A 12,674-nucleotide genomic window follows, 5' to 3' on the forward strand; every position below is an offset into this window, starting at 1 on the left:
ATGCCGAGCCTTTTCAAATCTTCATGAGGGATCGGCCGCCTGTTATTTATGAAGATAACAGAAAAAGAGTTACTTCCATCTTTTACAATTAGAAGCATATGACTCATTATGTATCACCAAAAGGCTCATAGACATGTATGGTATCAGTGGCTTGGGTTTATTTTACTTGTACACCACTAGATGGGAAAGCAATGTAAGAACAATGACCATCATCCATTATGTGGAAATTCAGAACGTACAATGGAGCACGGAATGGTCTCTCTCGTCCCCCAAAACGAAGCTGTCCAGATTCTTTCCGACCACCAAGCCCACCTCCTGCCCCGACCAAAAACATATATATAAGGGTTACAGAAATAGTCTCTAGTGGTATCTATCTTAGAGAAAAAGAATAACAGACCTAATCTTCTCGGTATCCAGCCAGGCATCAATTGCTGCCTATTAAAATCGACCATAATCTCACGGTCATCGATAAAAGTATGATGAGCTCCCTGTAAAACACCAGAATCTTTCCATTACACTAAACAAATTGACTCACTAATCTATCTTTGCCATGGACAAGTCACCCTTTTTTCCCAAAGCACCATTCATAGAGATGCCACAAATGCATTATACAAAAATCGTTTCTACAGGACATATTATGGCACAGAATCCAGACTCCAGTCTCCCGTGCATAACAAACGCTTCTGACATATTTAAAGATAAATCGACAAAGACAGAGCGAGTGGACAATTTGCTTTCGACAATTGACATCATGTAAATCTTACATCTTTGGTAAAAGAAATGAAATTTAGCATCCTACTGATGATGATAATAACATGCAAAATTAGGAGTGAAACAAGCACAGCACCTCATATGCCCGGCACATCTCCCTCTCAGTTTCATACTCCACAAAAGCATATCCCCGTGAAGCACCCGTTACTGAAAAAGAAAAGAGTCAAGGAGGAAATACAAAGAAGAAAAACCAAAAAACAATGAAGCAATACCTTAATGAACATACAAACAAACAAAGAAGGATAAATCATAAGGAACCATTGGTGGTAAACAGTGAGGAAGTACACAACAGAAACACTCGAGACAACTCTGAAAACGACAGCTCTTCTAAGACATATCTCTTGCCATTATACATCATATATGCAACAAACCAACATAGAGAAGATTTTAACTTTATATAAAGATAGAAGAAATTCAAAGTTATACCATTAGAAGATGAAATTGAAGAGCTTACCAATGTGCCTGACCAGGCGTAAGCTCTTTATCCGACCATACTTACTCATAGCCTGAAGCGAAGAACAACCCATGAGCGACATAAGTACTGGTTCAATCAAGCATCCGGAAGTACGAAAATTAACCAAGCAAAAACAAAGTAAGCCCAAGATTGTAGTCAAATTCCTTCGCTCTCTCAGCTACCAAACACGACAACCCAACTCAACACCATCGCATACCTCTCGAAGAGTGTCCTCCGTGGTAAGGTGAGAGAGGCGACCCACGAAGAGGGTGCAGTAAGGATCGCTGGCGGCCTTAGGGTCACCAAAAGGATCATCTTTAAACGAAAACGAAGAAACCCAGGTCAATCAATTCCATCCAAACACGACTCGAACGGGGAGAGAGAGAGAGAGAGAGAGAGAGATACAGAGGCCGGCATTGTAACAGAGCAGAGCACGTCGAACAGCGTCGTCGTGGGGAACAACATCAGTGCCGTCGATGCTTCCAGCCTGAATCGGGTGATACGAAGTTGCGTAGAACACCTTGTTTACCACGTTGGTCCCGCCACCGCTCATCGTTTTCCTCTCGCCTCCGTCTCCGGCGTCTGTTGAAGAGAAAGGATTGATCCAACATAAAAACGGTGTCGTTTGTTAACCTGCTTCTTCTACAGGCCTAATTGGGCCCTATACTAGGCCCAATAGATCCCATTAACGGATAACCCCCGCATGGATATATTTTAATTACTATATATAAAAATAAATAAGAAAAAGATTACACGGAGGAACCAAACAGTGCGGAAACTCTCTCTTTCTTTTGGCGGCTGCCTGAACCGGGAAGTTGGCCGTCAGATTTGTTCTGGGCGTTGGAATGCAACAGTTTCCAAACCTTCCGATCGTTTTTTTTTAGGGTAATCGGATGTTTTAGGCAAACAGACTAATATGGTGTTAGGAAGAAGTTATGGAGTTGAAATTACGTTTTTCTCTCCAACTTGAGACTCGAACTCAATCAGAACAAATGATTTGTATTCCTATTTTACCGGTTTGGGTACTCAGATATTTTAGGCAAAGTCTAAACTAATATCGGATTCGAAAATAAACCGTGTTGGAAGTACGTCGTTCCTTCTAATTTAAGGGTCGAATTTGGATAGAATAGACGATTTGCATTCTTATTTTACCGGTTGAGATTCGAACTCCCATCTTGAAAATCGTCTGTTATTCTTATTTTACCGGTTGAGATTCGAACTCCCATCTTGAAACTCGAACAACAGACGATTTACGTTCGTATTTTACCGGTTGAACTATTCAAATTGGATGTTTCCGGTTAGTTAGATGTGAAAACACCATGTCTAAAGATCTCACAAAGATTGAATCACCTTATCAGTTGTGAATTCAATATACCATGAACTCAATGTTTTAGCTGTTCAAGATGCATGTGAAGTATCATCAAAAGATAAAGTTTTGTTATTTCTATATCGAAATTACTCAATACATAGACCTAGGAACAACGCAAGAAACTCGGTATCAGCAAAATCTGCCCAAAGACATCTTCTGGGTACATCTTCCATTCCCATGTCTTTGCAGCCGACCCGTCTACAGCATGGTTTCACGCAGGTCGGTAGGTTGAGCAAGAGACCTCAGTCCTGCAAGAAACATTCCCTGGTGGTAGGACCTTTCATGGAGATCTGAGTTCATGGTGTTCTCTTTCATGGATTCCTCGGGTGTTGTTCAGTGACTCCATCAGCTGCATAATCTCACGGTGCATGCCACAGCCTGTGCCCAGTACTTTAGCCTCGCCTTTACATCATCTGGGTTATCCCCTGTATTCAGACACATACACCATACTAATCGGTCAGAAGAAATTCAAAGATCTTGATTATATGTATCTGTGCGTCTGAATCGAATGGCAGAAACCAATTGCAAGATAGAATTTGAAGAATTTCTGAAAAACTGGCTTACCAGGGCTAGAGATCTTCCAGTTAGCGATGGGGCTCACGTGGGATTCCGGCACCGGGGTCTTCTTCTCCGGCGACGTCGACGACGGCGTGTGCTGGTCGTGATCCAGAAACTTCTGACTCATCGAGTAACAAAGCTCGAGAGCCGGTAAAGTGTTGCAGAGCTCGGGGATCTCTTCGTAGCTGAATCCAAACCCTAGATCCACACAACCTTTGAGCTCCTCGAGATCGTCATCCGTCAAGCTCTTCGTCCTCTTCAAATCCTCGTGATCTCCGGCGACATTCACAGCCTCCACGTAACCCTCCAACAAGACCTGGCTCTTCTTCTTCTTCCTCTTCTCCTCTCTCACCAATCCCACTCCGTTTCCGCCATTGTCGATCTCTTCCTCTGCTTCGCAGCACCACCCTGAGCTCGAGCTCTCGCAGTCGGAATCCACGTCTGCTTCGTAAGAACAAAAATACTCTGAATCCGCCATTGTTCTCTCTCGTAAGAATTCGCTGAAAGTGGGAGAAAAGTGCAGAGAAAGGGGAAGACTAAGGTCCTTATAAAGCTGGCACAGCCGGCAATTATTTTGTCTTTTTCTTATTGTGAATGGACGATGTATGTATGGTTATGGGGATGATGTTGAAATTATCATGACAATGATATCATCACGCATACATAAATGGGCCAAAGACCGGGGCCCACCATGTGCCTTTAAATCATCACCAGAGCACGCTTTTGGTGTATTGTAGATTATTTTTACATTATTTTTTAGTCTTTTCTCGCCGTTATTCGTCACTTTTTAACCACAAATAATTGAACCTTTTTTTTATTACAAATAACGTACATATTCAATTAAGAAAAATATTATAGTAAAATACGCAATTAACCGTATGAATATTGTTGTTGCAAATGAGTGGCAAAAATAAACAAAATTATTCAGAAATATTGGATTCAATGAAAATATTCCATAGCCGGAGATATAAAGATTTTAATGTGCAAATTATTCATTGGTTAACCGAAAATATTATTTATGGTTTACGAAAAAAAATGTTTGTGGAAAAATTGGACCAACTTCAAAATTTCAAAGCCATAAAAAATGGGAAATAAGTGGATAAAATAAAAATAAAAGACAAACTTATATTCAACCAAAATATAAACGCAATGGTCAATGTAATAGCCACAATTGCAACAGTTAACTAAATAGATTAATGCAACAATTAGCTGATTCTAGTCACATTCTGTCAAACTAATTAATTTAATCAAAACGAATTCATTTGAATTTTCTATACATGAAACCGTATAATTCATATATGCTATTTTTTTTATATTTTTACTTAATCAATATAGTTATAAGTTGATATTATATATTGTATATTATGTATTGCATAATTACATACGCACCATGCCTAATGTCTACCTTTTGGACCGCCGCATCAAATGTATTCCTTTGAGCTGTCAATCTATTTGAATTTAATTAAGTTAAATTATTAAATTATAGGTAGGTAATAATCAGAAAAATAAAAAAAGGGTAAATGAGGCGTTCAATTATAATTATTATTGTTGGCCACTAAAGGAAGTCGTTGGTCTCGAGATCGCCAGCTCAGCCTTTTCTCCGACCAACGACTCTTAATTATTTTTAAAATATTAATACAAGGATTAACATTTTGGTTTTCCATTGTCATTATTTTTATAATAATAAAAATATTTTTAATCGCTGCAATATTGTTATGAATCACGTTAATTAACAGTATCATAAAGGTTGCAAATTTATAAACTAATTATATATTTAAATTAATTAAAAACAATCGCAGAGAAAATTGCTTCTCGAAATTTCCAACGAGGGAATAAAATAATACGAAATTATAAGGTTATATGATGAACACGACTTTTTATGTAATGGTGCAAGGCAGAGTGATTTAATCACGTAACTAAATACGAAGAATGCGTCAAGCTTTCCTGTCATACTCATGTGCCCATCCACATTACTCCCATTTCATGTGTCATATGTATCACCATGATTATGATGATGGCGATAATGATGATGATGATGATAGATACATAGATAGATACCACATGTAAGTAAAACAATTCAATTAATGTTTTTTTTTTCTATAATTATTTTAGTTTATGGAATCGGTGGGTTAAGTTATCAATGATACTGTCCTTTTTACACAATTATTCTATATATTATTCCATTAGAGGGATATGATATGTAATTCGATTCATAAAAGATCTCATTTCTTTATATTATATAAAAGATATAATTTTGTCAGAAAACATGTGCTTAATATCATCCTTTTGATTCATGTTTTTATACTATTATATATAAGATATAATTTTGTAAGTAAACATGTGCTTATATATGATATGTTTTTACCCAGTATATATATATATATGATATGCTGCGGCGATATCATATGTGCGATCCGGCGACATGTGCATGTAGCATGAAGATGTGGAGGAAGAGGTGCCACGTGGAATAAGAGGATAGGATTCATAGGAACTATGGGGGCCACGTGTCTCTTCTTGGTGAACTCAACCAAACAGCGACACCAGTCCACACACAAATCATGTGCACTGGGTCCCACGTGGATAATTACCATTAATTTGCTGATTAATTCATTAATCAAAGAAAAGTGTACATATGTATATATAATATGGTCTCACCTGATGACAATCATTAATTTGTTGATTCATTCATTAATAAAAGAAAGGTCTATATATATATATGTTATTGTGAACAGCAATATAATTTACATATTGTTGTTGATAATTAAATTTCGAAATAAATAATATTAATGTTATAATTGGTGTTATACCAAACTAAATATACATCAGTTTAACACTGCGAATAGTGATAGCGTTTAGGGTAAACGCGAAAATGGCTGTCCGAAACGTACTATGCATGGACATGCATGATGATATACACAACTACATGAAATGTTTGTGATATGTCTCATGTCTCATGTACACATTTATATGTCCAATAACCATCATATAGACATATATTTTCATTTTATTGCCACGTATATTTATACATTAATTACAAATATCCAACTTTCTTTTTCCAAACGTTTGACAAGAAATTGTGCAGCACGCACACCTATATCTCGAAAGAATAATTTTTTTTTTGTTAACGGAAAGAATAATCTTTAATTAATGTTATGTAAATTTTTCATATTTCAGAAAAAAAGTTAATGTTATTGTTAATAGTTTATATTGTATTTGAAATATCGTAGTTTGTGGAGGCAGTAAAATAGATATAAAAGGAATTACAGTTATATTAGAATTTTTTTATAAGAATGTTTAGTGTAAATATAGACCGTATAATGATAATTGGTAAGGGTGAAAATTACGAAACTGAGATTTATGTATGGATGACAATAACATAAGAGTTTACATATACAAACGTGTTATATAAACACATAAAAAGAAAGAAACAAATTATATATTAATCCTTTAAAAAAAAACTATGGTTTATGTTTGTGTAAAAAAAAAGTGATGAAGGATATAACAAACCGATCCAATACTATCAATCATTAGGCCTAAAAAATTGTAATAAAAAAATATAATGCAGAAAATTACAATAAAAAATAATACGAACAAGACAACGTGAGGTGTGTATATATAATATATATAGCAGTATGATACAAAAACAATAATGTAAAAACTTGTGGGCCCTTATGAATTGAATCGTCGAATAGTGCAGTCTCTGTCTCTAGGCCAGAGCTCCATGCATTCACATTTGTCGATTCAATCCCCCCAATTTTGTATCCAGAGAGTTCTCTTGTCGTCATCTTCCCCAAAACGCACCGTTTTGATCATGTAAATGATTACTATACATGTATATATGTATGGAGAGAGAAACCTCTCTCTCTCTCTCTCTATATATATATCATGGCGGTGATGCAATCATGCAACAACAAAAAGGATCTGAAGGAAAGATAATGGACAAAGGATCTGAAGCCCTGAGTGTGGGGCACGAGCACTTTATTTACAGACATAACTTGGCGCATGAGAAACATGCATGTTCCTGTAGTTCGAACAACAATGGCGAAAAGGAAGGCTACCTCCATGGATAATTCTCAACAGATACAACGACATTACACCCATATAGATATCTGTATATGGAAGCTAACGACAACAACAAAACCAGACAACCTGACGGAGAATCCTGTCTGAAAACCCTACGACCGAGCTCCTTGCTCCAGAAGCCTCTGCAGATTGAAACTACTCCCGCCGCCATTACCGCTCCTTCCCCACGCCCTCTCCCTCCATATCTGCTCCACTTCCACGAACGTAAGACCCTGTGTCTCGGGAACGAACATGACCACGAACACCACGGCTAGAACCGCGATCCCTGCGAGAATCAAGAACGTTGTTCCCGTCCCTGCAGTTTCTGCAATGGACAGAAACGTTTGAGCAACGATCAGGTTGCTGACCCAGTTCACCGTTGCGGACATGCCTCCGCATATGCCGCGGTATTGTTCCGGGTATATCTCCGAGTTCACTGTCCATGGGACAGGTCCCATTCCCGGCGCGAAGAAGGCAATGTATAGAGCTAGGCCTATGACCGCAAGCCAGCCGTAGATTCCGCCGCCCGACGATTGTTGGAAGAAAGAGATTGCGAGGATGATGAGAGAAATGATCACACCGGCCAAACTCGAGAGAGCTAGCTTTTTCCGTCCAAAGTGATCAATGAAGTAGATTCCGACCACTGTTCCTGCAGCGTTCATGGCGGCAACGATGAGAGAGAGGAATAGAGCGAGCTGGTTTGAGTGGAAACCCGCCATTTGGACTATCGTGGGGCTGTAGTACATCACCGTGTTGATACCGGTGAATTGCTGAAACGCCTGCAAAACGACAAAAGAAATCATCTTTCAAGCTAAAACATCGGATTGATTGTAAATCCTAAAAATGAAAACGTTTGATAGCTTATGAAGATTTCTAGCTCAATTCCGAGCTTGGACCGAAGATCTTGATACAGCGGATATGGCCATGATTCAATACCTGAAGTCCTGCTCCGGCAAGAAATGCGAGCCTGATTTCCTTTTTCCTGAAAACGTCCAAGTAACTAACGGTATTCTTTTTGAGCTGTTCTTCCTCTATAGATGCAGAAAGATGATCAATCTCATCTTCTAGCCGAGCAATGTCATAAATTCTGGCTAGGGTTTGGATGGCTTCCGATTTACGATCCTTCATGAAGAGCCAACGAGGGGACTCGGGCATGCAAAGCGTCAGACAGAATTGGATTACAGCCGGAACCCCTGAAACTCCAAGCATCCACCTCCACGTTCCCGGAACCTGCAAAACAAAATATCGTTTCAGAAGCTGAAAAACAAACCCTTAGCTTCGACATAAGAAAGATGTATATACTTTTCACCATTTCCGTAAGTTTTCAAGTGATCAACTTCAGTGCTACGTGTTCTCTTCCGAAATTCGGGAAAAATCAATCCTTTCTAGTTGAAAAAGGTGGCATTAGATGTAAAGGAACACCAAAGAGTGACCTTCGCCCGAGCTCGGGATAGATTTTATTTTCTCGAAATGATGAACGGACAGATAAGCTGGCATAGCTGGGGGGACATGAGGAACTGCAGCAAAGTAAACTTGAGTGGTGGGTGCAATCAGATATACCAAAATCAAGATCATCATCACAGTGATACAATGTGTATCACAAGACTGCAACTTTTTAATGATAAGATTCCAGTAATGCAGCCATTATGACAAGAGTTGTAAAGATTATTCACAAAAAGATCGATGCATGCCCATGAAGGTATTCAGAGTTCAGACAGAGACAAGGCTCTAAAAAATTGCTACTCGATCTCAAGAATGTTCATGGAATGTCATCAAAGATCTGAAACCAAACACTAGATTACAGTAAGGGAGGGAAGGATATGCCTAACCTGAGTGAAAGCAAGATTTACGAGGTAGGAAAGAAACTGTCCACCAGTGATCATCAACACGTTTGTGCTGACAAGTCCACCCCTCACTTCGGAAGGGGATGCTTCAGCTATATAAACAGGTGCTGTGACAGAGGCAACACCCACTCCTAACCCGACCAGGAGACGACCTAGTATTAGGACATACGGATCTGGAGCAGCTGCCATCACGACTGCTCCGGCCGCGAAGACGATATCAGCAAGGAGCGTGGCCTTTTTCCGACCATAAGCGTCATTGATCCAACCCCCTGATGCAGCCCCGATCATGGCACCGACCAAAGCCATACTAACAATCGTTTCCTGACAGATCAAAGGGTTTGAACATCTGGTCGTGGATAATTACAGTGTACTAACAGCTCTGATCGCAGGAGACAAAAGCAGCATACCTGTAGGAAACTACTTTGGTTAACGACCTCAAACTCATCCTTTATGTACAAAAGGGCACCAGAAATCACACCTGCACAAGAACATTCACAAAGGGTTCGGCCAAATTTAGAAAGAAGCATAACAGGGCACAACGAATTCATATGAGATTGAAGCAAATCACAAACAAATGCTGCAACCCCACCAACCCAATTTCATATTGTGATAATTCAGCGAGGCAAGAACCATGGATTCAAAGAAGTCCACTTTCCATCAAGATTACAAAATATCCACAAATGGGTCAGTGGAGACATCAAATCTAATGCCTGGGAACAACTAAATTCAGTTTTTTTCCTACAATTTCGTCCAAAGTGAAACATATGGAAACAGAAAGAGAACACAAAGGGTTGTGAGAGAGACCTGTGTCATAGCCAAAGAGAAGGCCTCCAATCCCAGCAATCACAGTCAAACCCAGAACATAAGAATTCCCAAAGTACGACATCCTTCTCTCTGGGAACAAGTCCAAGTAACCGGAACTTCCAGGCACCGATTGAATCGTCATTTCCGCCGTCGTTTGGATTTGTCTGACTAGACCTTTGCCCTCAATTCCACGACGAATTCGAAGGGAAAAAAAATCTCCAATGATTGAGAAAGAACTATTGGAGAAACACTGGCGAGAATTAGGGAAAAAAAATCTTAAATCCTCGATGTCTAAGTTGAGATTGATTGAAAAAATTGGGAGTTGGGAAACAATTGATCTTGCAAGTTAAGGAAAAATAGCAAAAATTTCCAGATTTGGCTCCAGTTCTCTCCAAGAATCTCGTGAACACTCAAATCAAAACATAGGATCTGAGATTTGCCGGGTTCGGATGTGGCGTCTGCAGACGACGGCGAAGAAAGAAAGCATTTAAAGACGAGAGATGTAAAGGGAGGCAAAGAGATAGAGAGTGTTTTAGGGTTACGAAGCGGTGAGTGACAGACAAGTAAAGCCAGGTTAGTTTTGTCTGTTAGTACTGTTTTTCCCCAAATCTTTATCATCGAATCGATGACGTGGCGGTGCATCTCCCCATGAGGATTGTCTTAACTCGAACAACTAAAACCCACTCGCTTTTGCCATATGTATGTCTGTACTCGCTCTGGTGACCATTCATATAGAAAATACAGGAAGAGTTCTGATGCACGCATTCTCAGTGACAGCCACGCGCGGAATCGTATAGATGACACGTGGAAAGAGAAAATGTGGCTCTTGTTTTCTCAGCTATTGCGCGTGTGTTACACTCGCCTAATACACTGCCCTGTTGAATTTAGAAAGTTGACACGTGTCAGACTCGTTAATCACCCGATAAAAAAGAAAGGAGAAAGGCAAAAACAATTTTATACACAGTTTCTAAAAATTGGAGAAAAATACATTAATTAAATTTCGACTAATAAAATATTAATATAAAGAAAATACCCAAACATACATATCCTACAAACAAAAATCCGGAAATTATCATTTCGAAAAGTTTTTGTCAACTCATGAAATAATTATTTATATGATTAAAATATATTTTTTGTAATTTTTTTTTCCAAATTTAACGAAAAGGTGGCGAATTTTTTATATAGTTTTTCCTGAAAAAGATGATAATTTGTTGTATGCAATATATACGTAGATGAAAGAAACTAGTAGAGTTTCTAAAATAAATATATTCTATTATAGTCTCCAAGTGTTTGTAACCATACTTGTAAATATAAAACCGTGACCTTATCCATAAACCCAATAGAATCCTCTGGTAAGAGAATGGAATAAAAGGGCAAGATAGTACAATTTATCACAAATCAATTTCCCCAAATTTTTTTAGAGAAAAAAAAACATCAGAAACTGTAATCTGGTTTGAACACCCTTTTGCTCACTGTCTGCTTCTTGGCAACGTTCCTGTTGTCTTCTACCTTCGCTTCGTCTCCTTCTCCAACTTCATCAGCGTCTGCAACCGCAAACGCAGGATGGCTCAAAACGCAGTTCAGCAGCTGCGTTCCTCGTAACGCGTTTGTGAGTGGCAAGTGCCCTTCGGGCGTTTCCCCATTGAGTTCCCACATGAACTCGTTAGGAAACGCTCTGTAATTGTGCTGTTCCACTTCCGTGTCGAGCTTCTTCATCCAACCCACCTTAATGAAGAACCTGGTGAAGTCTTTGTTCACTTTGTTCCAGATTCTGCGTTGCACGCTGTACCCGAATCTACCCTCACTGTGTTCTGTCCAAAGGTCATCGATGGCTTTGAGGTCTTCTTTGGAGATGAACTGAACCTCGGAGAAGAATACATACCCGCGTTTCACGGCGGATTCTCCGGCGAGCTGGATGAGTAGCCGCCGTGTCTCCTCGTCGGCTTGCCGGAAGGTTTTGTCGGCAGCTGCGTTCCTCGTAACGCGTTTGTGAGTGGCAAGTGCCCTTCGGGCGTTTCCCCATTGAGTTCCCACATGAACTCGTTAGGAAACGCTCTGTAATTGTGCTGTTCCACTTCCGTGTCGAGCTTCTTCATCCAACCCACCTTAATGAAGAACCTGGTGAAGTCTTTGTTCACTTTGTTCCAGATTCTGCGTTGCACGCTGTACCCGAATCTACCCTCACTGTGTTCTGTCCAAAGGTCATCGATGGCTTTGAGGTCTTCTTTGGAGATGAACTGAACCTCGGAGAAGAATACATACCCGCGTTTCACGGCGGATTCTCCGGCGAGCTGGATGAGTAGCCGCCGTGTCTCCTCGTCGGCTTGCCGGAAGTTTTTGTCGGAGAGGTCTTTCTCCAGGACGTCAAACGTGATCTCGGGTTCAGCGGCCGAGGGGGCGGAGGCGGCGGGCGAGGCGGCAGAGGAGGAGAGAGAGAATACGGCGGCGGCGGAGGATGAGGAGGAGGTGGGTTGTCTGAAGGAAAGGGAAGTGGGTCTGGAGATTGAATGGCTATGGAGACAACGACGGTGGTGATCGCAGTCGTGGTGGTGGTGATGAGATTGACGGTGGCGGAGAGAGTTTGCGGTCGCCATTTATGTGCGAGATAGAGAGAGTCAAGTGAGTTAAGTTGCAGAGTTAAAGAGAGAGAGAAATAAGGGGCGAGTAAGTGGCGGGGACGACTTTGATTGGTCAGATAAGGCTTGGATTTGATTCTCTCTCATGTAACGGACCATGATTTTGTCACCCACATTTCGCCACGTCAGCTCGAATTGTGTTAAATTTACGGATTTGCCCCGGAATCTTGCCTGAT

At 40.1% G+C, this 12,674-nt stretch overlaps 4 protein-coding genes across 6 annotated transcripts in view; all 4 read right to left on the reverse strand.

The window, feature by feature from the left end:
• Positions 1 to 2,137, reverse strand: part of LOC104802303 (U11/U12 small nuclear ribonucleoprotein 35 kDa protein) — a 3,305-nt gene extending 1,168 nt beyond the window's left edge. The window contains exons 1-8 of one of the 2 annotated variants that reach the window (XM_010525836.2): positions 1,979 to 2,137; positions 1,631 to 1,807; positions 1,443 to 1,540; positions 1,226 to 1,277; positions 848 to 918; positions 398 to 488; positions 240 to 315; positions 1 to 39 (exon numbers count right to left, since the gene is read on the reverse strand). In XM_010525836.2, coding sequence (XP_010524138.1) covers positions 1 to 39; positions 240 to 315; positions 398 to 488; positions 848 to 918; positions 1,226 to 1,277; positions 1,443 to 1,540; positions 1,631 to 1,778 — 575 coding nt within the window. In that variant the 5' untranslated portion in view covers positions 1,779 to 1,807; positions 1,979 to 2,137. The remainder of the gene's footprint in view (positions 40 to 239; positions 316 to 397; positions 489 to 847; positions 919 to 1,225; positions 1,278 to 1,442; positions 1,541 to 1,630; positions 1,808 to 1,978) is intronic. The other variant, XM_010525835.2, reaches the window with a different exon arrangement.
• A 503-nt stretch (positions 2,138 to 2,640) lies between these two features.
• LOC104802305 lies at positions 2,641 to 3,680 on the reverse strand. The gene is made up of 2 exons (XM_010525838.1): positions 3,159 to 3,680; positions 2,641 to 3,019 (listed from the first exon to the last, which is right to left on the reverse strand). The coding sequence occupies exons 1-2, from the start codon at positions 3,628 to 3,630 to the stop codon at positions 2,940 to 2,942; spliced, it is 552 nt and encodes a 183-aa protein (XP_010524140.1). The 5' UTR covers positions 3,631 to 3,680; the 3' UTR covers positions 2,641 to 2,939.
• A 3,414-nt stretch (positions 3,681 to 7,094) lies between these two features.
• Positions 7,095 to 10,359, reverse strand: LOC104802306 (inositol transporter 1). Its single transcript, XM_010525839.2, has 5 exons — positions 9,863 to 10,359; positions 9,466 to 9,536; positions 9,044 to 9,379; positions 8,151 to 8,444; positions 7,095 to 7,993 (listed from the first exon to the last, which is right to left on the reverse strand). Exons 1-5 carry the CDS (start codon positions 10,002 to 10,004, stop codon positions 7,328 to 7,330), a joined length of 1,509 nt encoding a protein of 502 aa, XP_010524141.1. The 5' UTR covers positions 10,005 to 10,359; the 3' UTR covers positions 7,095 to 7,327.
• A 790-nt stretch (positions 10,360 to 11,149) lies between these two features.
• On the reverse strand, positions 11,150 to 12,635 carry LOC104802307 (tetrapyrrole-binding protein, chloroplastic-like). 2 transcript variants are annotated; one of them, XM_019201187.1, is made up of 2 exons: positions 12,106 to 12,635; positions 11,150 to 11,725 (listed from the first exon to the last, which is right to left on the reverse strand). In XM_019201187.1, the coding sequence occupies exons 1-2, from the start codon at positions 12,454 to 12,456 to the stop codon at positions 11,297 to 11,299; spliced, it is 780 nt and encodes a 259-aa protein (XP_019056732.1). In that variant the 5' UTR covers positions 12,457 to 12,635; the 3' UTR covers positions 11,150 to 11,296. The 2 variants fall into 2 exon arrangements, with proteins under 2 accessions (XP_019056732.1, XP_010524143.1); XM_010525841.2 differs by having other exon boundaries at positions 11,150 to 11,457; positions 11,838 to 12,635.
• Positions 12,636 to 12,674: the final 39 nt, after the last annotated feature.

Source organism: Tarenaya hassleriana, unplaced genomic scaffold (genome assembly GCF_000463585.1).
Source record: "Tarenaya hassleriana unplaced genomic scaffold, ASM46358v1 Cleome8, whole genome shotgun sequence".
Taxonomy (NCBI): domain Eukaryota; kingdom Viridiplantae; phylum Streptophyta; class Magnoliopsida; order Brassicales; family Cleomaceae; genus Tarenaya; species Tarenaya hassleriana.